At 47.4% G+C, this 24,343-nt stretch overlaps 1 protein-coding gene across 5 annotated transcripts in view; it reads left to right on the forward strand.

Moving 5' to 3' along the window:
* Positions 1-19,677: 19,677 nt before the first annotated feature.
* Positions 19,678-24,343, forward strand: part of SYNJ2 (synaptojanin 2) — a 117,192-nt gene continuing 112,526 nt past the window's right edge. For 3 of the 5 annotated variants that reach the window (XM_055268237.2, XM_063632660.1, XM_055268245.2), the window contains exon 1: positions 19,698-19,936. In XM_055268237.2, coding sequence (XP_055124212.2) covers positions 19,810-19,936 — 127 coding nt within the window. In that variant the 5' untranslated portion in view covers positions 19,698-19,809. Of the gene's footprint in view, positions 19,937-24,343 lie in introns of all 5 variants that reach the window. The other 2 variants (XM_055268221.2, XM_063632653.1) reach the window with 1 other exon arrangement.

The following is a 24,343-nucleotide window of genomic DNA, read 5'->3' on the forward strand; positions in this document are numbered from 1 at the left end:
TTTTAAATAATATTGTGCCACCTCATACACAGCATATGAACCTTACAATATGTTACTTCCATTTTCCCCTCTTGTACCTTATTGTTGTCATATATTTTATTCTACATATATTGTAAACTCAAAAATACACTGTTAATATTTTTGCTTTAAACAGTTATCTTTTTTTTTTTTTTTTTTGAGATGGAGTCTCGCTTTGTTGCCCAGGCTGAAGTGCAGTGGCGCCATCTCGGCTCACTGCAAGCTCCACCTCCCCAGTTCATGCCATTCTCCTGCCTCAGCCTCCAGAGTAGCTGGGACTACAGGTGCCCGCCACCACGCCTGGCTAATTTTTTGTATTTTTTAGTAGAGATGGGGTTTCACCGTGTTAGCCAGGATGGTCTCGATCTCCTGACCTTGTGATCCGCCCGCCTTGGCCTCCCAAAGTGCTGGGATTACAGGCGTGAGCCACCGCGCCCGGCCATAGTTAATTATCTTTTAAAGAGTATTTTCAATTATAAAAAAGTCTTTTACATTTACTGATGTGTTTATCATTTCGAATCCTTGTGTACATCCAAATTTCCCTCAGTGCCATTTTCCTTCTACCTGAGGAGTGTCCTGTAACATTTCTTGGAATGTAGATTCCCTAGTTAATTAATTCTCTCAGTTTCTGTTTGTCTGAAAAGCTGATTTTGAAAGAAATTTTATGCAGGATAGAATTCTGGATCAATTGCTTTCTTTTTCTTTTCAGTACTTTTTTTGAGACCGGGTCTGGCTCTGGCACCCAGGCTGGAGTGCAGTGGTGTGATCATGGCTCACTGCAGCCTTGAGCTCCCGGGCTCAAGTAATTCTCTCACCTCAGCCTCCCAAGTAGCTAGGACCACAGGCCCATGCCACCACACCTGGCTAATTTTTTTTTTTAATTATTTTTAGCAGACAAGAGTTCTTGCTATGTTGCCCAGGCTGGTCTCAAACTCCTCATCCTCCCGCCTCAGTCTCCCAAATTGCTGGGATTACAGGCATGAGCCTCCACACCTGGCCTCCTTTCAGTACTTTAAGGATGTCACTCTATTGTCTCCTGGCTTGCATAGTTTCTGATGACAAATCTGCCATCACTCTTACCTTGCTCTTTTGTAAACAATGGGTTTTTTTTCCCTGACCTGCTTTTTTTTTTTTTTTTTGAGACAGAGTCTCGCTCTGTCACCCAGGCTGGAGTGCAGCAGTACGATCTCCACTCACTAAAAGCTCCGCCTCCTGGGTTCACGCCATTCTCCTGCCTCAGCCTCCCAAGTAGCTGGGATTACAGGTGCCCACCACCACACCCGGCTAATTTTTTGTATTTTTAGTAGAGACAGGGTTTCACTGTGTTAGCCAGGATGGTCTCAATCTCCAGACCTCGTGATCCGCCCACTTTGGCCTCCCAAAGTGCTGGGATTACAGGCGTGAGCCACTGTGCCCGGCCTTCCCTGACCTGCTTTAAAGATGTTCTCTTTGTCACTAGTTTCCGGCAATTTGATTATGATGTGCTTTAATATAGTTTTCTCCATGCACCTTCTGCTTTGGTTTGGTTAAGGTTCTTGGATCTATGGCTATAAATTTTTCATTAAATGTGAAAAAATGTTGGCCCTGTTTCTTCAAATATTCTTTCTGTCTCCCTCCTTTATTTCTGAAACTGCAGAGATATACATGTTAAACCACTTGATCTTGTCCACAGATTACTGGATTCTCTGTTAATTTGTTTTCCCAATGTGCTTCATTTTTGGACAGTTGCTGTTGCTCACCGATGTCTTCTTCTGCAGCATCTCTCTGCTGTTAATCCCATGTCATGTATTTTTTATTCTAGATATTATATTTTTATCTCTAGTAAATTCCATTTGGATCTTTCTTATATTGTTAATTTCTCTCCTCATTTATGTTTCTATTTTTCCCTACATTCATGAATATATGGAATATATTTGTAATAGTTGTTTTAAAGTCTTCATCTGTTAATACCATCATGTATTTTATTTCTGGGTCTTTTCTGTTGATTGATATTTCTCTTGGTGATGTTCATATTTTCCTGTTTCTTTGTGTGCCTGGTAGTTTTTGGTTAGATGTTGGCATTGTAAAATTTTACATTGTTGGGTGCTGGATTTTGTTGTCTTCGTTTAAATAGTGTTCAGCTTTTTTTCTGGCATGTAGTTCAGTAATTTGAAATCAATTTGATCCTTTCAAGGCTTGCTTTTAAATTTTATAGAGTGGGATCAGAGCAGTCTCTTTGGGTAGAACTAATTTTGTCTTCCTACCAAGTGGATCCTGCCAGATGCCCTGTATGAAGATATCTTCACACTCTGGCTGGTGATTATATGATCTATGTCCAGCCCTGTGAGTCCCAGGAATTGTTTGGCCTGCCTGTGGGGTTTTGGTGGTTATGATCACTATCCTCACATAGTTTTCTCACATGAGTGCATACAATGTTCAGCAAAGTCCCTCTAGGGGACTCTTCAGCAGACCTCCAAAACAAGCAATTTTCCTGTCTCTCTCTGAAACATAGACACACACACCAGACACAGACACAGACACACACACACACACACACACACACACACACCCTCTGCTATGGTCTGAATGTCCATGTCCTGCCCAAATTCATACGTTGAAATCTTAATTCCTAAGGTGATAGTATTAAGAGGTGAGGCCTTTGGGAGGTGATTAGGTCATGAATGGGATTAGTGCCCTTATAAAAGAGGCCCAAGGGAGCTTGTCTGCTCCTTCCACCATGTGAGGATGCAGCACACAGTTGCCATCTATAAGGAATGGAACCTCCCTAGACACTGAATCTGCTGCTACCTTGATCTTGGACTTCCCATCCTCTAGAACTGTGAGAAATAAATGTTTATTGTTTATAAGTTACATAGTTTATGGTATTTTTGTTATAACAGTCTGAATGGACTGTGTCTCTCTGTCTGTTTCTGTCTGTCTCTGTCTCTGTCTCCCTCTCTCTCTTTCTCTCTGTAGCTCCCTTCACTCCCACACTTTGCCCTTCAAACTCTAACCACCTTGGCCTCCCCAAACTCTGATCAGTCTCCTGCGTTCAGTGAGACCACTGAGATCTCTTTGGTTTCCCCCCTCTTTCCTGGGCTTAGGAACAGCCTCAGACAGTAATGCAGAGCCCTCATGGGTCTCATCTTGTTTGTTTCTTTTCTCCAGTGATCAAAGTCTTGCACTGCCTGACATCTAGTGTATGAATATATTTTTCATATATTGGGTCTGACTTTCTCTTTAAGGATGAGTGAAGGTGTAAACTGCCCTCTGTTACGCCATCATGGCTGGAAGTAGAAAACTCATGATTTATTTTTATTTTATCTATTTTGTTTTTGAGACAGAGTCTTGCTCTGTCGCCCAGGTTGGAGTGCAGTGGTGTGATCTTGGCTCACTGCAAACTCCACCTTCCAAGTTTAAGCAATTCTTCTACCTCAGCCTCCTGAGTAGCTGGTATTATAAGAGTGCACCACCATGCTCGGCTAATTTTTGTATTTTTAGTAGAGACGAGGTTTCACCATGTTGGCCAGGCTGGTCTCAAACTTCTGACCTCCAGTGATCTGCCTGCCTCAGCCTCCCAAAGTGCTGGGATGACAGGCGTGAGCCAGCGCCCAGCCTGATTTATTTTTAAAATCTAGGGCAAGGGTAGTTTTCCCATTCACAGAGAACATCTAACAGACATTTCTCAAAATTTGTTCTAATTCCCAAGCATGTGTCAGCAGTCTCTGTAGTAGATCTTACAGCTTTTCTATCCTTTAGTTGTCGGCTTTTCTGAACCCCTTCCATGGCTCATGCTTTCCTGTCTCTGTAAAACTAGACATCACTATGTGATTCACTTTGGCCAAAGAAACATAGCTGGGGAGATGTGTACGGTTCCAGGTGGAAGCATGTCATTGCGATGTTCATCCCTCTAGCTGTCCTCCCACTTCCCATGGTGATGATGGGACTAAGCGTTGGCATAAAGGGGCTGAAGAGTTGCAGCAGCTTAGAAGGCAGAGCCAGCACACAGAGGAGAGATGGCCTGGATTGTCGCTCAGACCTGTAGCAGAATGTGCTCAAGCAGGAAATCAACTCCTACTATGTTGGGCCATTGAGACTTGGATTTGTGTGTTATGCAGCAGGAACTATTCCTGCCTGTCCTGACTGGTCTTGTCTCTCTTTCTTTTTTGAGCCAGAGTGTGTGCTCACTCTGCCTCTAAACACATGTCTAAAAATGTATTGGTGTAATGAAGCAGGAGTGTTTGAAAATGTGCCATATAGAAAACTATTCATCCACTCTAAAATGCAGAGGAAGAGGAAGCAAAACAGAACATGAATTTGCAAATGCAAACAAAACAAATGATTTTTGTTTCACTTCCAGATGGATCAATTGGTTGCAACTGAGAAGAGATTATTCTTCCCTTGCCACATATCTACGCAGAGGGTAGCAAATTCATTAGCATAAATGGGAGGTATATAGCCACAACAGGAGAAGAATTGACTGCTGGTGAATTAAAATTTTTCTTTGAAGAGCTCCCAGCTCCTAATCCTCTTCTTTTGCATGCTATAACTCTGCATTTCCTAATGTGATTGAGAATTTCTTTGTAGTTAAGATTTATATTCCAACCACCTTTAAGGGGTACTTGTAATAGCTTCTAAAATAGGAATATTTTTTTTCTTTCTTTTCTTTTTTTTTTTTTTTTTTTTTTAGGTGGGGTCTCACTTTGTCACCCAGTCTGGAGGGCAGTGGTGTAATCTTGGCTCATTGAAGCCTTGACCTCCCAGGCTCAAGGACCCTCCCGCCTCAGACCCTGAGTAGCTGGGATTACAGGCGAACCGCACCACGCCCAGCTAATGTTTGTATTTTTTGTAGACAGGGTTTCGCCGTGTTACCCAGGCCGGTCTCGAATTCCTGGGCTTAAGCAATCCACCCGCCTTAGCCTCCCAAAGTGCTGGGATTACAGGTGTGATCCATCATACCTGGCCTTAAAATAGGAATTTGTCACCTGTGGTCCAGATAATTCTGGGGGGTTGGGGGAAGGGGTACCAATGAACCATGTGAGGCCTTAGGCAAATTGTTCAAGGGCGTATTTTACATTTTTTCTGGGGAAAGGATTTGTACCTGTCATCAGATTCTTAAAGATCTGGGTGACTCAATAAAGGTTAGCAGCCACTGCCTTAAAGACAAAGTCAGGCCCAGCGCGGTGGCTCACGCCTGTAATCCCAGCACTCTGGGAGGCAGAGGTGGGTGGATCACTTGAGGCCAGGAGTTTGAGACCAGCCTGGCCAACACGGTGAAACCCCCTCTCTAGTAAAAAAAAAAAACAAAACAAACGGGCATGGTGGTGTGTGCCTGTAATCCCAGCTACACGGGAGGCTGAGGCAGGAGAATCACTTGAACCTGGGAGGAGGAGGTTGGAGTGAGCCGAGATTGCATCACTGCACTCCAGCCTGGGCGACAGAGTGAGATTCTGTCTGAAAAAAAAAAAGACAAAGTCAGTTTCCATACCATACCAGACTTTCATTTCAACTTTCATCAACCACATCCTGTTATTTTTCTTGGAACTGCTTCTCCTCCTCTCCTTTTTCTGACAACACACGCGCTGAAGGAGTGTGTCATAGAGAAGCAGGGATGGATAATTTCACAGGTCGGGGAGGTCAGTTTCCCCTTAGTCCTCAAAGGTGCGGGCTGATTAGCAGGTCAGCTGTCTGAGCAAGACAGTACTGAACCCAAGCCACCACCGTGAAGGGCGCCTGGAGGATCTTTCTGGCGCAGAACAGCTCCCGCAAGCGACAGCCAATCCAAGATCTTCGCTCACCCTCTGGCGCTCAAGAAGGGGAGAGATGGCAAGTAGCCGAGCCTCGAGGAGAAAGGAGGGAAAGTCTTTGTGCTGAACAGGTGTGTTCCCTTTCAAAGCCAATTGCCCTGTTTGGCTCAATGGGGAGCTTTAAGTTCTTGGATGAAGGGTTTTAGAAACAATGGGGAAAGTTGTGGTGGCGAGAGAATGAAAAGTATAGCCAACAGCAGAAGCAGTGAGATTTCTATAAACATCTTGGCACTGAGAGGCAGAGAAAGCTGATTTAACTAATTATGAGCAAACCCTTCCGGAAGCAAAGAGCGTGGGAAAAGTCTGGCTGTCTGGTCAACGTTACAGTCTAAATAAATCCACGCAGGCCAGCAGTGGGCCACTGGGCATCGCTCAGGCAGGAAGCAAGTTGGCCTTAAAAACAGCTGCAGCTCCTGAAACGGGGCCAGGCCTGGAGTCTTCCTGCTCACATGTCACTGAGTCTTTTTTTTTTTTTTTTTTTTTTTTTTGAGACAGAGTCTCACTCTGTAGCCCAGGCTGGAGTGCAGTGGCGCCATCTCGGCTCACTGCCACCTCTGCCTCCCAGGCTCAAGCCATTCTCCTGCCTCAGCCTCCCAAGTAGCTGGGACTACGGGCAACTGCCACCACGCCTGGCTTATTTCTGTATTTTTTAATAGAGGTGGGGTTTCACCATGTTGGCCAGGCTGGGTCTCGAGCTCCTGACCTCAAATGATCCACTCACCTCAGCCTCCCAAAGTGCTGAGATTACAGGCGTGAGCCATCGCACTCGGCCCACTGAGTCCAAATATATCAATTTACTTAAAAACACACACCGTGGAGGCACTTCTATAGGACAAAAGCCATGCTCTGGTTGAAGATTGAGCAGAATACCTTTTTAAGGTGCTACAAAAGTGAGGACTCCAAAGACGGAAGGGAGGTGGCTGACCTTGGACGGAGCTCCATTTTCCTCTTTATTGTGCACACAAAACCGCGGCAGATCCTTTTTTTGCTCTCATTTTTATTATGTCATACATGGATTCGTTTTCGGTTTTATGGTTAAAATAGTCACATAGCTTGATCTGCAAAAGTGCTGTAATATTTTTTCATTGCTATTGGCTTTTTATTTCACTCTCCCTTATTTTCCACATTTGCTGTAGAAATCTATCCATGGGTACAGTGGTTAAGTTGCTGTTTCTAGAGCTATGGTGAAAGGAACAGCGATCTGTGCATTAGTCAGGAAATGGGGACACCCTCTTAACTCTGCTGAATTAGACAGCAATGCAGTAGACAAACAAGTTCTCTCAAAGAGATAAAATATGAAACCAGAGAGGCAGTGTGGCCAACAGAAAAAACAATGGGTGAGGCTGGGTGTGGTGGCTCACACCTCTTATCCCAGCACTTTCAGAGGCTGAGGCAGGAGGATCACTTGAGTCCAGGAGTTGGAGACCAGCCTGGGCAATAAAGTGAGACCTCATCTCTACAAAAGATAAAAAGTTAGGCACCTGTGGTCCCAGCTACCTGGGAGGCTGAGGTGGGAGTATTGTTTGAGAACAGGGGGTTGAGGCTGCAGTGAGCCCTGTTCACACCACTGTGCTCCAGCCTGGGTGACAGAATGAGACCGTGTCTCAAAAATAAAATGAGGCCAGGCGCAGTGGCTCATGCCTGTAATCCCAGTACTTTGGGAGGCCAAGGCAGGAGGATCACTTGAGGTCAGGAGTTCAAGACCAGCCTGGCCAACATGGCGAAACCCCATCTCTACTAAGAATACAAAAATTAGCCGGGTATGGTGGCACACACCTGTAGTCTCAACTACTCAGGAGGCTGAGGCAGGAGAATGGCTTGAACCTGGAAGGCAGAGGTTGCAGTCAGCCGAGATTGCACCATTGCACTCCAGCCTGGGTGACAGAGGGAGACGCCATCTCAAAAAATAAAAAATAAAATAAAATAAAACAACAACAATAATCCACTAGGCGAGCAGTTTGGAGACTCAGTGCCTCATAACAATCTTATCAGGACTTTAGCATTCTACGCAAATCAGAAATAATTCCTGTCCTATTTACTTTACCATGATTGCCCTGGAGAGGAAATACATGGAAAAAAAAAAATGAAAACAGGAGGTATATTTTCATGGGAATACATTTTAATAGGAATCATAGTATTATCATAAATTTGGAGAAAGAATTTATAACGAAGTTTCTAAGGCAGTGCTAAGCCTTACACGGAAAGAACAAGACTGATTATCAGATATTGGCTGCACTAGACATGGAGGACATTGTTGGCCATCTGACCCAAACTCATTCGTTCCTAACCCCTTTCTCTCTCGTCCATCTCAAATGAAAAGGCTGCAAAAGTTTCCGTTGTGTCTAATGGAGGCCTCATGAAACCGTTCTGGCTGAAGAGTCTTAAGTAGAAATTTGTTGTGGACTTGCAGAGAGAGAAGCTTTTGCCTTTTTCTTATAAAAGGGACAGATACAGTTGGTGTGAATTCCTCTCTTCTTTCTACCTTGAGTATTGCTGTAATGTCTGGGGCTGAGCAACTGTTTTGTGATCATGAGGCAAGAAGCCAACATGCTAGGTATAATGAAGAGAAAGAACAAGCTTGCTTGGGTCTTTGATGACATTGAGAAGGTGCTACCCCAGCTCTGGGTGGCCTACCTTGAGACTTCTTGTTTATTTAAGACTTTTTTGGTGAGCAGGGGCAGGTGGGGTTTTTTTTGTTTGTTTTTTGTTTGTTTGTTTGTTTTGAGACAGAGTCTCATTCTGTTGCCCAGGCTGGAGTACAGTGGCAGGATCTTGGCTCACTGCAACCTCCGCCTTCCAGGGTTCAAGCGATTCTCCTGCCTCAGGCTCCTGAGTAGCTGGGATTATAGGTGCCTGCCACCACACTCAGCTAATTTTTGTATTTTTAGTAGAGATGGGGTTTCACCATGTTGGTCAGGCTGGTCTCGAGCTCCTGACATCAGGTGATCCGCCCACCTCGGCCTCCCAAAGTGCTGGGATTACAGGCGTGAGCTACCACACCCGCCTATTTAAGACTTTGATAGTTGAGTTTACTATTACTTCCAGCCAAAGCATTCTAAAGCACACCTAATTCCAAAGTACACTTTGTTCCTGATAGTATGAAGCGCTATAATATGTTATAGGCTATATATTTAGATTTAACTAAATTGATTTTTCTTAAAGGGAAATTACCATATAGTAATTTGCAATTTTGCTTTACTTTTCAAAACTATATGATGAAGAAAAATGTAGGAATAATTTTTTTTAATTTCTATTTTGAACATTTTTAAACACACATAAACACCGTAAAAGGACTCCTTTCTCAGCTGCTCCAGCCGCAGTCACTGCTCAGCCTGTCTCCTCCCTCCAGGGCAGGCGAACTTGCTCCCACCCAAGGCACTCCCTTTCTCCATGGCACACCTAGAATTGCCAGAAAGGTCTCTGCATGTTCCATCAAAACTTTCCGCCCTGTAACTTTTTACTCCGGTCTCTGGAGTGACAATATGCAGGCCTTTTTATAAAATAGTCATGGCATTTTCTCCCCATGTGAATCTTGCAGGCCAATCAGAAAAGGGATATTTCTGGAGAAGGTTAAGGACAGACAGGAAGGAGGCCTGCCAGCCCCCGAAGCGAGGGCATGTTGAGAGTCCTGTTCCTCCTGCGAGGGAACGCTGGGGAGGAGGCGCTCGGCAGCGGTGCCCTCCCTTCTTCCCTGCCCGTCTGTTGACCCAGCTCCCATGCTGGGCCTGGGGGTTCAGGGACAGACCTGCATTGTCAGAGGTCCTGGTGAGCTTCCTCAGTTGACAACGATGCAACAGCCAGACCCCAGCCTGAAAACTCGTCCTGTCCCTAGTAGGTTCCCCTCCGAAGTGGAATTGATTTGAGCAATGTTTCTATTAAGGACAAGCAGACCTTGCTGTTCTTGCCATGTGAAAGGCCCCTTCTTTCCCATATACCTGGGACAGGTGTGCTTCGGGCTGTTTTTCCAGCTGTGATGCTGGGTTGGGGCCTGGGGCCCTGCCGATAGGCTGGCACACCTGTGTGGGGAGCTTGGTCTTGGCCACGGAAGTGAATAAAGCTCCCCTGGTCCCCAGAGCCCACGGGCACCTGCAGTCTCTATAGCAACCCAACCAACAGGCTTGTTGACTTTGAGCAACAGACCAGGAGGAAGGAACGTGCAGGCACCCAGGGACCTGGACAGAGGGAGGCCCCACACTCTCCAACCCCAGGGCCTAGAGTTTGCAGAGTGTGGCACGGCATGAATGGTAGCCTGTGGCTGCCAGGCACACTCTGCGCAAGGGGAGAGAAGATAATTTGTGTCCGGAAAGCCCCTATGCCTGGGCTGACTCGGGTACAATCCTCTGAGAGCTCAGTCTATATCCAGTCGTAAGGCTGTAAGTCAAGTCTTGCGTGTGTGTAGATATGGACAGATAGTGCCTCATATGCCCTTTTTTTTTTTTTTTTTTTTTTTTTTTTACAAAAACTAATAACTTATAATGAACTTCCAAACCTACCCTTCCTATTCACAGCTGCCCAGCACCTGTCCCACCCAGCAGCGCCCAGACTGGCTTTCCCAGGGAGCTAAGCAGAGTGAGCTGAGTCCTCACCTGTGCCACACGGGTCTTCCTAACACCTCCAGGGGTGTGTGGGGCAGGGAGTGTGTGGGGCAGGGAGTGTGGGGGGGTGATGTCGGTAAAGCGCCCCAGCTGCTTCACTGATGACTGACACCAGGGAACTCAAAAGGGACGGACTTGCTTTCCTTCTGACTGGTGGCTGTCAGTGCGCTCTGATGGGCAGCCCCTGTTTCTCCTGGCCTTAGGCTGCCTGGGCTCACGAGTCCTGTTGTCTGTTTGAGGCTTCTAAATGCGAATTAAAATAAAAATCCCATTCTCTTTGCATAATTTGGGAGGCTTGGGCTTCAAGTGCACTTCTTAGATAAATGGTCTTGTTCATCTAGAGCGTTCCACAGATGGCCACTGCAATTCTTTTTTTTTTTAATTGTATTTTATTTTACTTCAAGTTCCAGGATACATGTGCAGAATGTGCAGGTTTGTTACGTAAGTCTATGTGTGCCATGGTGGTTTGCTGCACCTATCAAGCCGTCATCTGGGTTTTAAGCCCCGTGTGCACTAGCTATTTATGCTGAAGCTCTCCCTCCCTGGCCACTGTAATTCTAAAATATTTTTAGTAAAATCTTTTATGCTGTAATTCTAAAATATACTGTAATTCTAAAATGTGATTACACTGTGACTCTAAAATATCTTTTGCCATTTTGTAAATATTTGCAGCTTCTGGGGCCATACTCTTTTTTTTTTTTTTTTTTTTTTTTTTTTTTTTGGTGGTGGGGTGGGGAGGAATGCTATTTCCTGACATGGCAGAAGGGCAAAAGAGAGTGAATGCACTCTCTTAAAGCCTTTTTTTAAAATTATTATACTTCAAGTTCTGGGGTACACGTGCAGAATGTGCAGGTTTGTTACATAGGTATACACCTGCCATGGTGGTTTGCTGCACCCATCAACCCATCATCTACATTAGGTATTTGGGGCCATATTCTTATACGTGGAAAGGCAGGCATGGCCAGAAATTAAGGATCCCGTTTCTGGCTCATACAATCCTTCCACAGTGTACTTCACTGCATGAACATTTTCTTGCAGCTGGTGGGTGACCTAACATCAACTAGCCCATTCCATGACCAGCTTAGCCTTTCACAGGAGTTTTATTCTTTTTTTTTTTTTTTTCCCGAGACAGAGTCTCGCTGTGTCTCCCAGGCTGGAGTGCAGCGGCATGATCTCGGCTCACTGTAACCTCCACCTCCCGAGTTCAAGCTATTCTCCTGTCTCAGCCTCCTGAGTAGCTGGGATTACAGATGTGCGCCACCACACCAGCTTATTTTTGTATTTTTAGTAGAGATGGGGTTTCGCTATGTTGGCCAGGCTGATTTCGAACTCTTGACCTCAGGTGATCCGCCCACCTCGGCCTCCCAAAGTGCTGGGATGACAGGCGTGAGCCACCGCGCCTGGCAGAAGTATTGTTGGTAAGTGCTCCAATAGTGGTTAAGTGCCCGAACCATGCCCACCAATCAAATTATGGCTTTGGCTCTGAGATACCCTTGATTAACTTAGCCAACCCAAGCACACAAGAAAAAGAAACGAAGACGATAGAAACACAAATGCCTGTAGATTCAGAAAGTCAGACTTCTTGGCCCCTGTGGAAATAACCACTTACTGCAAACACTACTAGTTGCCTTTAAGACTGCAGCTCTTGCCAGTGAGTCATCAGCCAACCGGAGGACAAGTGCCCTGTCACAGCGCAAACTACCCTTGGGATCCTTTCCAAGGTCACAGACTAATCCTTAATTCAAAAGCCAGAAAGTTGGGGGGCCTCAATGCAAAAAGAGCAGAGTCTAATTTGAGAAGAACTGACACTCCTCCAGACTGCATAAGGACAGGAGACCTCAAACAGGGCCGGCAGGGCCTCTTCTGCGTTTCTTAAGGGATCTTGGGAGTTGTCAGTAGTCTCTTTTGGGTCCCTTTGCAGTCTCCAGGACTGTCAAAAGACAAAATGACAACCAATTTAGATGTAGATCTAATTGGCTCTTATTCAGGATTTGTGAATCAGGGAAACCTCCCCTATACAAAATAAAACAAGGCCAGGCGCGGTGGCTCACGCCTGTAATGCCAGCACTTTGGGAGGCTGGGGCCAGCAAATCACCTGAGGTCAGGAGCGCGAGACCAGCCTGGCCAACATGGTGAAACCCCATCTCTACTAAAAATACAAAAATTAGCTGGGCGTGGCGGTGGGTGCCTGTAATCCCAGCTACTTGGCAGGCTGAGGCAGGAGAATCACTTGAACCCAGGAGGCAGAGATTGCAGTGAGCCGAGATGGCACCACTGCACTCCAGCCTGGGCGACAAGAGTGAAACTCTGTCTCAAAAAAATGAAAGAAAAGCTCTCACTGGGCAATAGCAGAAAACTGGGTTTTATAAAATGGCAACAAGGAAACAGAATAGGAAAAAAACTGGTTGACTTTTTTCGTCACTTTTTTTTGTAAGGGTTAAAGCAGAGAGGAGTTCCTTGTTACATGACTCAGATAGACTGGAATCTCCTGTTTTCAGGAAAAAATGGTCTGGTTTGGGATCTATCTGCCTCCTTAAAGCTTCATTTGACTTTGTGGCATTTAGCATTAGTGACTTCATTTTGGTTTTGTCTGGTTTGTTGGGACCTAGTGCCAGAGCTCAGTCTAAAACAATGTCTCCTGTAATTTTTTTTTTACAATTCCAAAACCCCTAAACAGTGTTGGAAGAAAACTCCAGTCCTGCAGATTGGCTTCATTTGACATTGACAAAACAATCCTTGTTTTGTTATTGTATTTTATCATTATTTATTTATTTTTAGAGATCGAGTCTCGCTCTGTCACCCAAGCTGGACTGCAATAGCACAATTTTAGCTCACTATAGCCTCAAGCTCCTGGGCTCAAGCAATCCTCCTGTCTCAGCTTCCTGAGTAGCCAGGACTACAGGCACATACCACCACACCTGGCTAATTTTTAAATTTTTTGTAGATGTGGGGTCTTGCCATGTTACCCAGGTTGGTCTCAAACTCCTTGCCTCAAGTGATCCTCCTGCCTTGGCCTCCCAAAATGCTGAGATTACAGACATGAGCCACTGCACACAGCCAAAGCACTGCATGATCGATGAGAAAGGTATAGTGGGAAGAGTGTAGGGGGCTGTGGGGTGAGGGGAGGGCTTCCTTTTTTGGTGGGAGCCACTAGAGCACATTTGTACCCTGCTGGGAATGAGCCACCCAGGAGAGAGGGAGAGATGAGTGCTGTGGGCACTGGGATGAAGGAAGGGACACAGTCCTCAGGGAGGGAGAGAGGGCAAATGGCTGGGGTGCAGGAAGCAGGGACTTTGGAAGAAGATGATGGGAAAATGTTGGCACCCTGGAAAATACCGTGAGGCAGTTCTTTTCGGTTGACTCTATTTCTCAGGAAAGTATGAGGCAAGACAGATGGCTGAAATGACGGAGGTAGAGGGAAATAGGAAATCTGAGGAAAGAGGAAAAGGTTCACATCATCATTCTAGAGGAAACGAGCTTAACTGTAAAACTGTTCTGAGATTAAAAGGCAGTTACATTTTGAGATCCTGGGGGTGAAATGGGTAGATGTCATAACACCCACTGTGGTCTTGAAATTCCTTTTTCCACCAAAAAGAATCAAGGCATCTTGTAAAAATGGTTGATTTCAGGTCTAGAGAAAAAAAATGCACAAGATGAGGTTGGTACTGCTATACCAGAAGGCAAGGAAACCATCAAAGGCCATTGGGTCATATCAGAAGGACCCAGGAGCCACCTCAAAGAGGCTCCCACTGGCCAAAGAGGGAACATTTGAGCACCAGTCAGAATAGTAATGGCGATGGACTGAAACACATCAAATATGTTTAAACTCTGAGTTCAGAAAGACAGGAAAACAACTCATTATTCTGAACACCAGGAAACAGAGGAAAAGGGTCCTATTCTACCTGCTTTGTTTATTTTTGTTTGCGTCACCATTGGGTAAACAAGTAGCAGAAGAGAATTTTCCATTTATAGAAGAATTTTAGCTACTGAATGAAGAAGGAATGACAGAATTGGAACATAACCATTTCACAAGGATTAAGGCATTGATGATTAATGGCTGCTATATCACAAAGAGAAAATCAGACACAGGCTTCCTGGTGGAGGAACACACCACCACCCACGAAACAGAATCTAATCAAGCTTCTAGATCCAGCCACCGAGCTACAGATGAAACACAGGGCAAAGGAACTTGCTAAACAACATCACAGCATGACATGCTTGGCAAAATCCAGGCTGGGGAGGTTGGCTGGACACACAGCTTCGTTTTTTTCAACAAATAAATTGCAAGGAGATTAAAAAAAAAAAAGAAATAGAGGGGAATTATATATTAAAAAGGACATATCAATTATTTTGTGTAAGCCTTATTTTGATTCTGATTCACACAAATTTATGACATTTATGAAATAATTAGAAACATGAACTCTAACTGATAACATTAAATAATTACTGCTTTAAAAAATGACACCAGCCTGCAAAGCTATGCAATTTCTCCAGTAACTTTAAGGATTCAGAGTTAAAGGAGGCTACTAAAGAAATTCATTGGAGGTTGAAGTTTGTTGAATAAATGAATTAATAAGTTAAGAATATTGGGATACATACGCAAAGGATTATAAATCATTCTACGATAAAAACACATGCACACGTATGTTTATTGCAGCACTATTCACAGTAGCAAAGAGTTGGAACTAACCCAAATGTCCAACAACAATAGACTGGATTAAGAAAATGTGGCATATATACCCCATGGAATACTATGCCGCAATAAAAAATGATGAGTTCATGTTCTTTGTAGGGACATGGACGAAACTGGAAACCATCATTCTCAGTAAACTATTGCAAGGACAAAAAACCAAACACCATATGTTCTCACTCATAGGTGGGAATTGAACAATGAGAACTCATGGACACAGGAAGGGGAACATCACACTCCGGGGACTGTTGTGGGGTAGGGGGAGGGGGGAGGGACAGCATTAGGAGATATACCTAATGCTAAATGACGAGTTAATGGGTGCAGCAAAACAACATGGCACATGGATACATATGTAACAAACCTGCACATTGTGCACATGTACCCTAAAACCTAAAGTATAATAAAAAAAAAAAAAAGTTCCTTTTTAAGAGGGAGGAGCCCTCAGGAATGGTTTAGCGCCATCCTCTAGATGATGAGTTTTCACTCAGTTCATGTGAGATCCAGGGGTGTCCAGGTCATGCCCTTGGCCCCTCTGCTTTCTCGGGGTACTTCTTGATCGTCTTTTCCTCCTGCCCCTGCCTTCTACCCCCGTCTGTCTCCACTCCCCTTTGATCGCTGCCATACTCATTTCTGGCCCCTCATCTGTAGCCATTTCCCACTGGACGACCTGCCCACCCGGTCTCTGTCTCCAATTAAACTCGCCTCCTCCTCACTCTGGGATGGTATCGCTGCTGTCCCGTTCTCAAAATGCCAGGGTCCTGTCTGACTTCCCACTGTCCTTTGTGCGGCTCGTATTATACAATCAGGCACCAAATACAGACTTGTATTTCTTTTAAACCTCTCCTGTCTTACTCGGCTTGGGCTCTGATAGGGGTTAGATGTCTGCCCACTCCAAATCTCCTGTTGAAATGTAATCCCCAGGTTGGGCGCGGTGGCTCACGCCTGTAATCCCGGCACTTTGGGAGGCCGAGGCAGGCGGATCACGAGGTCGGGAGATCAAGACCATCCTGGCTAACACAGTGAAACCCCATCTCTACTAAAAATACAAAAAATTAGCCGGGCGTGGTGGCGGGCGCCTGTAGTCCCAGCTACTCGGGAGGCTGAGGCAAGAGAATGGCGTGAACCCGGGAGGCAGAGCTTGCAGTGAGTCGAGATAGCGCCACTGCACTCCAGCCTGGGCAACAGAGCAAGACTCCGTCTCAAAAAAAAAAAAAAAAAAAAGAAATGTAATCCCCAGTGTTGGAGGTGGGGCCTGGTGGGAGGATTGCATCATGAGGGTGGACCTCTCATGAATGGTTTAGTACCGTCCTCTTGATGGTAAGTGAGTTTTTGCTCTGTTAGTTCACGGGAGATCTGAGTGTTTGAAAGAATGCGGCACCTCCCCCCAGCTCTCCTGCTCCAATCTCACCACGTGACATGCTGGTTCCTGGTTGCCTTCTACCATGACTGTAAGCTTCCTGAGGCCTCCCCAGAAGCAGACACCAGCACGATGCTTCCTGTACAGCCTGCAGAACTGTGAGCCAATGACATCTATTTTCTTTATAAATTACCCAGTCTCAGGTATTCCTTTATAGTAACACAAATAGACTAATAATACAAGCTTCCACAATAAAATACCACAGGCCGGTGGCTTAAACAATAGAAATTTATTTCTCAGTTCTGGAAGCTAGAAAGTCCGAGATCAAGGTACCAGCTCATGTGGCTCTTGGTGAGGGCCCTCTTGCTGGCCGGCAGATGCTCAGGCCCTTCCCTCCGTGTCTCTTCTTGTTTTTTTTGTTTTCTTTGAGACAGAATTGCACTCTGTCGCCCAGGCTGGAGTATAGTGGCTCCATCTCTGCTCACTACAACCTCTGCCTCCCGGGTTCAAGTAATTCTCCTGCCTCAGTCTCCCGAGTAGCTGGGATTACAGGCATACACCACCACACCCAGCGAATGTTTTTGTATTTTTAGTAGAGACGGGGTTTTGCCATATTGGCCAGGGTGGTCTCAAACTCCTGATCTCAAGTGATTCACCCACCTTGGCTTCCCAAAGTGCTGGGATTACAGGCATGAGCCACCTCGCCTGGCCTGTCTCTTCTTCTAAGGACACTAATCCTATCATTCTTATTGTGAGGGCCCCACTGGCATGACGTCATCTGACCCTAATGAGCTCCTAAAGGTCCCATCTCTAAATACCATTCCACTGGGGGTCAGGGCTTCAACATATGGATTTGGTAGGGCAGCAGGGAGTGGGGGTAGGGTGGCTCAAACGTTCAGTGCATGTCTCCACTACTTTCCCCTCTTTGTTTCCTCTGATAACCTGTTGGGGTCCCTGGCTCCCTCACCCACACCACGCTGAGCTACATTTCCTGCTGTGGCTTACTCTGGGGCTGGAGGAGTTGGCTTTTGCTGCCTTCCCCATCTCCTCCCCTTCCCAATTCCCTACCCTCCAGGCATTCTACATCTCAGAAAGTGGAAGTGTCCAACTCTCCTGCCGCAGATGGGCCCACTCCTTTGCCCAAACTCCACTGGGGGTTTAGGTGTCTGAGCCGACCTTTTCCTTGAAGGCCTCAAGGTCAGTTGCTCCATCTGCAAAAGGTGCCAGTGCCTGGGTACCCTTGGTCTATCAAGCCAGTGCGCGTGTGAGGAAGCTGCTCCCTCTGCCGCCCAGGTGGGCTGTCCCACCCGAAACCAGACAGCAGAGGCCCCAAAACCCAGCAGGCTGTTGGCTGACCCAGCCATTTCTCAGAGACGGAGGAACAGCCACTGTAGTTCCTTGAGTCTGAGACGTGCATTTTAACATTGTCTAAATCAGGGCAGAGATGACTATCGGTGGCATGTTCTAGTTTAATTGGAAGTTTTGTTTTTTTTTCTCAGTGGTACATAAAATAATGTTTCATTTTACAGTTGATGGTGACTTGGATTCTATAAGCTGTGAAGCTCAAGTGCTGGTCCTGACTGCAGGAAAATTTCTAAAATAGGTATGGCATGCCACTGTGCAGGACTTTAGACTATATGATGCTAGTTAGGAAAGAGGAGAGAGATAAATGGAAGACTGGGTCCCCTCCCTAGGGCCTTACCACTTAATTTGCAAAACAGGGCTAAGAGAAAACATATAAAAACACTTCTCCAGCAACATATGAGTAGGTGAGAACTGAAGCCTGTAAATCTGGGTGTTATATAAGCCAGATTTACAGGAAGGTTTCCTGGAAGAAGTGAGTTTTGGGTCAAAAAGTGGGCCAAAGGCTTATCTGCCTCACTGAATGCGCACACTGTTTTCATGAGGTGGTAATATTTCCATTTACACAGAAAGAAGCTGCTCGGACAGCTGATGAGCATCGTGCCTGGGATACTGAGCACATCCTGCTTGACCTGGGCAGAGTTCGTGGGCAAGGAAAGGGGCTGAGGGTCAAGATGATCGCTGCTGGGGTTGTTCAAATTTATTACCCAATCATCACCCGAGAGGTTGTCCCCTAAGGATGGCTTGTCTGGTCATTACTGAATGTCTGCAGGGGCACGACAATGTTCTGCTTGGCTCTGGGGGCTCTGCCCTTTCTAGGACGAGTCCCAGAGACAAACAGCTTGGCCCAGTGCAGCAGAATGGGGTGAGAGAGGAACTGAGTTCGTTTGCGGGCAGGATGGAAACAGCTGATGGAGGCTTCACGGGCCATCACCACGTACCCAGCACAAGTGAAGGGAATTAAGCCGCCAAACCACCCCAAAGAGTGATTCCAATTCAGCCCTAAACAGCCATCCCCACCCCACCTCCCCTGCAGCTCTGACAGGCCAAGCCTCGTCTCTAGAACCCCGCGCCAGAAGGCCGGGCCACAGGTGACTGGGCTGCCAGGCCACACACTCCAGTGTACACGCGCGGACACGTGCCGGTGTCCAGGGCCGGTGGGAGAGGCGCTGTCACCATCTGACAGGAGAGGAAGGTGGCGCGCAGAGAAGTCAGGGTCACGTGGTAAGTGGGGGTCGTGGTCTGGGGATCACGGCTCCAGGTCTCTTCGCGACAACACACCGTTGACCCCCAACACCTCTCCCTGGCGGGGTCGGTGACCGCAACAGCCTCCGGGATAGAACGCTAGTGAAAGGTAACCTTTCTCCAGCCCGCTCCACGCGCTCCGCACCCGCTAAGCGCCTCCGCGAATTAACTCAGTCCTCCGCGCCGAAGTAGGCGCAGTTATGACCCCGCTTCCCTGCAGGGAGACCGAGGCACGCAGGGTCGAAAGGACTCGTCCAGGGTCGCAGGAGCCGACCACACAGGGAGGCGCAGCGCCCCCGGCGGGAGCAGTCAGCGGGTCCAGCCTGGCGGGCTCCCGGGCCAGGCTGCCCATATAAGGCGGCGGCCGGCCGGCATCGCGGCCAGGCTCCCGGGGGCGCCCCGCGCGGGGCATCCTCCTCCGCAGCGAGGAATGCGTGGCATCTGGGAGGCTCTTCCGCTCCACGCCCGCCCGCGGGGAGCCTCAGCCCCGGGGCGCGGCCTCGCGCAGCTGCCTGGCCGCTGGGGGGAGCGCGGGGCCAGGCGGGAGGCGGCGGCGCGCCCTCACCTGCCCCAGGCTGGGGAGGCGCGCGTGGGGAGGAGGAGGAAGGGGAGGAGGCCGGGGAGGAGCCTGGCGCGGCGGGAGCGGCGGCGCAAAGTGAAACTCTGGGAAGTTGCGGGCGCGCGGGGAGCTGTCGCGGGCAGCGCGCCTTCGGGGGGACGTGGCCCCGGCCCCCGCCCGCAGTGGGCCCGACCCTCATGGCCCTGAGCAAAGGGCTGCGGCTGCTGGGGCGCCTGGGGGCCGAGGGGGACTGTAGCGTGCTCCTGGAGGCGCGCGGCCGCGGCGACTGCCTGCTGTTCGAGGCCGGCACGGTGGCCACGCTGGGTGAGTCCGGGCCGGGGGCAGCGACGCCCGGAGGAGAGGGCGCCCGCCTTCGCCCAGCCTTGGGAAGACGGGTACCCCCTTTCCCGAGGGGATCGGGCGGCACTGGGACTGCCAGGGCGTGGGGGTCGCGCGCAGAGGGGTGGCTTTTTGAATGAAGTGGGGCTGGGGACTCGAGAGAGCACTCTGGCTGGGCCCGGTGGCGCACGGAGGTCGGCCGCCCCTCCACGGGTATCTCCGGCCCGCGCAGCCAGAGGATATGGTTGCTGGATAGCCGGCTGGGGCGCTTTGCGTATTCATGAGGATCCCGGGGGCGAGTTGACTTAGGAGCCGGCCTGACCCTGTGCCTGGCGCCTTTTCTTTTGCACCTGTTGATGAAACCAGTGATTGCCCTTTGGTTTGTGTTGGCGGCTCCACTCCTGGAGGGGATGGGGACAAAAGCCCCAAAACATAGGCTCTGGAGAAACCGCTGATGGCACCTTTGTCCCACGTACATACTTGGTCGAGAAGCATCGGTGCTGCAATTTATAGAACTTGTAAACAAATATACCATGACCTTTATGCTGTCTTAGATCCTGCCAAGCCAGCGAATTTCACCTATGGACTTCAGAAGCCTTGAAACTGGCATCCTGCTATGGGCTTTAGGACACTATCTCACTTAATTCTCACAATTCTACTAAACAGCTATTATCATCCCCATTTTGCAGATGAGCAAACTGAGGCCTAAAGAGGCTAAGTTGCTTGCCAAGGTGACACCATCCACCTGACTTTTATGTGGCTATTTCTGTAATATCATTCAATGCATGGCTTCCTGGTATGGCTAACCTAGGTCCCTAACCACAAAATGGTTTTGTGCTAACCATTATAAGGAAAACCTGGGTAGCACCAAAGCACGTGAAACCAGGTCTGATTGTTAGACTTGTAAATGTGGACACCGGAGAGTAGGCTCCCACCACTAGGCGTCCAGCTGTAACAGCTTCCCGGTATTCCTAGCTAAACAAGGTGCAGCCCGGGGTCACTTGTACTTGAGGTGGTCGGCAAATGCAGCAGGCGGTCACTCGCAGGCTGCTTTGTAGATGCCTCTGGCCTTGTTTTCACATTTGTATGCGTTGACCCCTGTTCGGATGTATGTCTTGGAAGGACTATCTCTTCTATTTCTGATTCCCTAATCATTTCATTAACATGCATTTGTCCAGTTTGTTGTCAGTCACTTGATTACTGAAACAATGTCTCCAATAGTCTCAGCATCAAAAGTAGGCAGTGAATTATAGATTAAGTTATTTTCAGATTATTCCAATTTGTGCTGTCCTGAAGAGTCTAAGTTTGGTTATTTGGTATGGCCTTGAAAGAAAACCACAGAAATTTCCATTCCATTTTAGATGTCTACTTCATACCACATTTATCTGAAGCGAAAGAGTAATTTCATGGTACAAAACTAGTTTCATCAAATAGATTAAAATGTCCTTCAGTTGGATTACGGCAACATTAAGCCAGGTTCATACACATTCAAGAATTCTTTGAAGTAGCTTAGGAAAAAGATTTTATTTTTTCTCAAAAGTGAAGATTTAAAAATGATTAATGACAGTAATGTAGTGCATATTTTCCATTAGGAGCTGAAGTTTGGGCTGAGATTTACATCACACTGGTGATTACAGTATACCAGATTTTAGAACAGAGAATGTAAGAAAGGAATTGGCTGGCCTTCAACTCATGTGCAGTCCACATTTGTCATTTAACCTAGCATTCATTTTTCAGCAGAAAACTTAAAAAAAAAATTTTTTTTTTTTTGAAACAAAGGCTTCTTCCGTTGCCTAGGCTGGCATGCAGTGGCAATCACAGCCCACTGCAGCCTCAACTTCCCAGGCTCAAGCGATCCTCCCGCCTCAGCCTCCTGAGTAGCTGGGACTACAGGCACATGCCACCATGCCTGGCTAATTTTTTCTTTCTTTCTTTCTTTCTTTTCATTTCTTTTCTTTAAATGGGGTCTTACTATGTTGCCTATGCTGGTCTCGAACTCCTGGGCTCAGGTGATCTTCCCGCCTTGGTCTCCCAAAGTGTTGGGATTACAGGCATGAACTACTTACTGTGTCTGGCCTGAAAACTTAATTTTTTAAAGTCTGTTTTGTTTAAGTGAAATGATACTATTTTTAAAAAGCAGCTATAGCATTTGGTGGCTTTGCTGGTCCAGAGAAGGTTTGTAGGAGAGAGGCTTCTGTTACTAGAAAGTTGTTTCAAACTTTCAACATATCCTAAATGCATCGCTGTTGGATAAAATGGCTCTGAACTTGAAATTCCCATCTGTGTTCCAAACGGCTAGCTAGCTGTTTTACTTTTCTTTCTTGGAGAAAGTGAATTTTTTTTTCTTTTTTTTTTTTTTTTTTTGAGATGAAGTTTCACTCTTGTTGCCCAGGCTGGAGTGAAGTGGTGCTATCTCGGCTCACTACAACACCCCCACCCCGACCCCCGCCCGGGTTCAAGCGATTCTCCTGCCTCAGCCTCCCCAGTAGCTAGGATTACAGGCACACACCATCATGCCTGGCTAATTTTTGTATTTTTAGTAGAGACGGTGTTTTGCCATGTTGGCCAGGCTAGTTTCTAACTCCTGACCTTAGATGATCCACCTGCTTTGGCCTCCCAAAGTGCTAGGATTACAGGCGTGAGCCACCATGCCTGACCCGGGAAGGTGAATTTTTGCAAGAAGGCTGCAATCTCTACTTTTGTATGGGACAGGACACTTGTGGCAGCTGGCGTAGCTGGTGGTCTATCTTGACCTTTCACCCTTTCCTTGAAGTTCCAGGTCGGGGGTAGCTTCCTTTTCTCTTCAGCTGTGGTTTTCCTGTGATGGGTCCCTCCCAGTTAGTAATGAGAGGCTGAAGTTGTGGTAACTGCTTCGTGGGTAGTGGTCTTTCCCGGCCCCCATTCTAACTTCCGTCCTGCTCCTCTGTGGATGCACACAGCTGCTTTCCTAGGGGTGAGGGGAGATGAGGGGAGTGGGCCTGATGACCACAGGCGCTGCCCCTTCATAGCACATTTTATTCCTGAAGGATCCTAACTGGAAAAGTACCTCTCGCCAAAGGGGCTGGGTGGTTCCTTATCCTTTTCAGGCAAGGCCTGGAGACGGGGGCTTGAACTGGGCTGTGATTTTTAGGAAAAACTGATGGTCCATGATTCGTTGATTGCTGGACTCCTCCCATCTGAACCTGCCTTCACCTGTCCTGTTCTAAAGTGAACTCTTCACACTAGGGCCATCTGGCCTGCTAGCAGGATTGTTGAAGGAATTATTCCAAATTCCGGCTTCTAAAAGAATTAGGTTGTGAATCTGTCTTTTATGTAGATCAGTGGGAGCAGAAATGCCAGAGGCAGAAAAGCCAAATGTATTGGCAATGATTTAAAAAGCTTTTATGAAGTCTCAGGAACCTGACTGGAGGGTAGTTGGCCTTCTCAGCACAGGTGGGAAGCCCCGTAGCCGGTACCAGCTTCCCTGGCCAGTAATCCACAATTAGCAAACAGATGTTCCTTTATTTGCCTAGGGGACAAAAACCTACTCCTGTCTCTGTCTTGTAAACTTAGGGAAAAGTGCTTATTGTTAATGGATTTTGTCTATTTTCAGAGTAAGCAACAGTGTTCCAAAGTTCAAGGTTCTCCAACAGCCCCCAGGAACGGTGGCCTGAGGCTGTCCCCGTGTTTACAGTCCAGGCCGTGTGTGAGTGAAGTCCTGCCTCCTGCTGCCCAGCCTGGCTTTGCTGTGAACAGGCAGCAGGGAGGGAGGGATGGGGCAGGAGACTTGAGAGAATTAATTAAGTTAATTAATGGGTGTCCCTAAATTACTTTGAGCTTCTGGGGGGAAAGGTTCTGTGTAAACATCAGGCCCCCAGGTTCTCCCAGCTGCTGTTTGTGCAGAGGCCACATCAGCTTTGTTTGAATTGGTGAGATGGCCCCAGGGCGGAGCAGGACTCAGTCTGAACTGTTGCCTAGATCACTTTCTCAGGCTTTATGGCCAGATTTATTTGGTCGCGGACTGGAATTTTGATCTGCTAGAGAGGACCACAGAGAATCAAATAGGTCATCATTTTATAAATGCGCCTGGACAAAGTTGAAACCACAGGTAGGACGAGGCAAGGGTTCCGGGGCCCCTGACATGGGAAACCAGAGCAGCGACCCGGGGCCACGGTGGTCTGTCTGCCTCCAGGACTGGTTTTCCTCCTCTCCTAGCCAGAGGCTGTCTCAGCATAGTGTTTACAAAATGCAAACTGGGATGGTGTGTGCTGCTCCCGTGGGTTTTGTTTGTTTGTTTGTTTGAGACGGAGTCTCATTGCCCAGGCTGGAGTAGTATGGTGGCGCAATCTTGGCTCACTGCAACCCCCACCTCCCAGGTTCAAGGATTCTCCCGCCTCAGCCTCCTGAGTAGCT

This window comes from Symphalangus syndactylus, chromosome 2 (genome assembly GCF_028878055.3).
Source record: "Symphalangus syndactylus isolate Jambi chromosome 2, NHGRI_mSymSyn1-v2.1_pri, whole genome shotgun sequence".
Lineage (NCBI taxonomy): Eukaryota > Metazoa > Chordata > Mammalia > Primates > Hylobatidae > Symphalangus > Symphalangus syndactylus.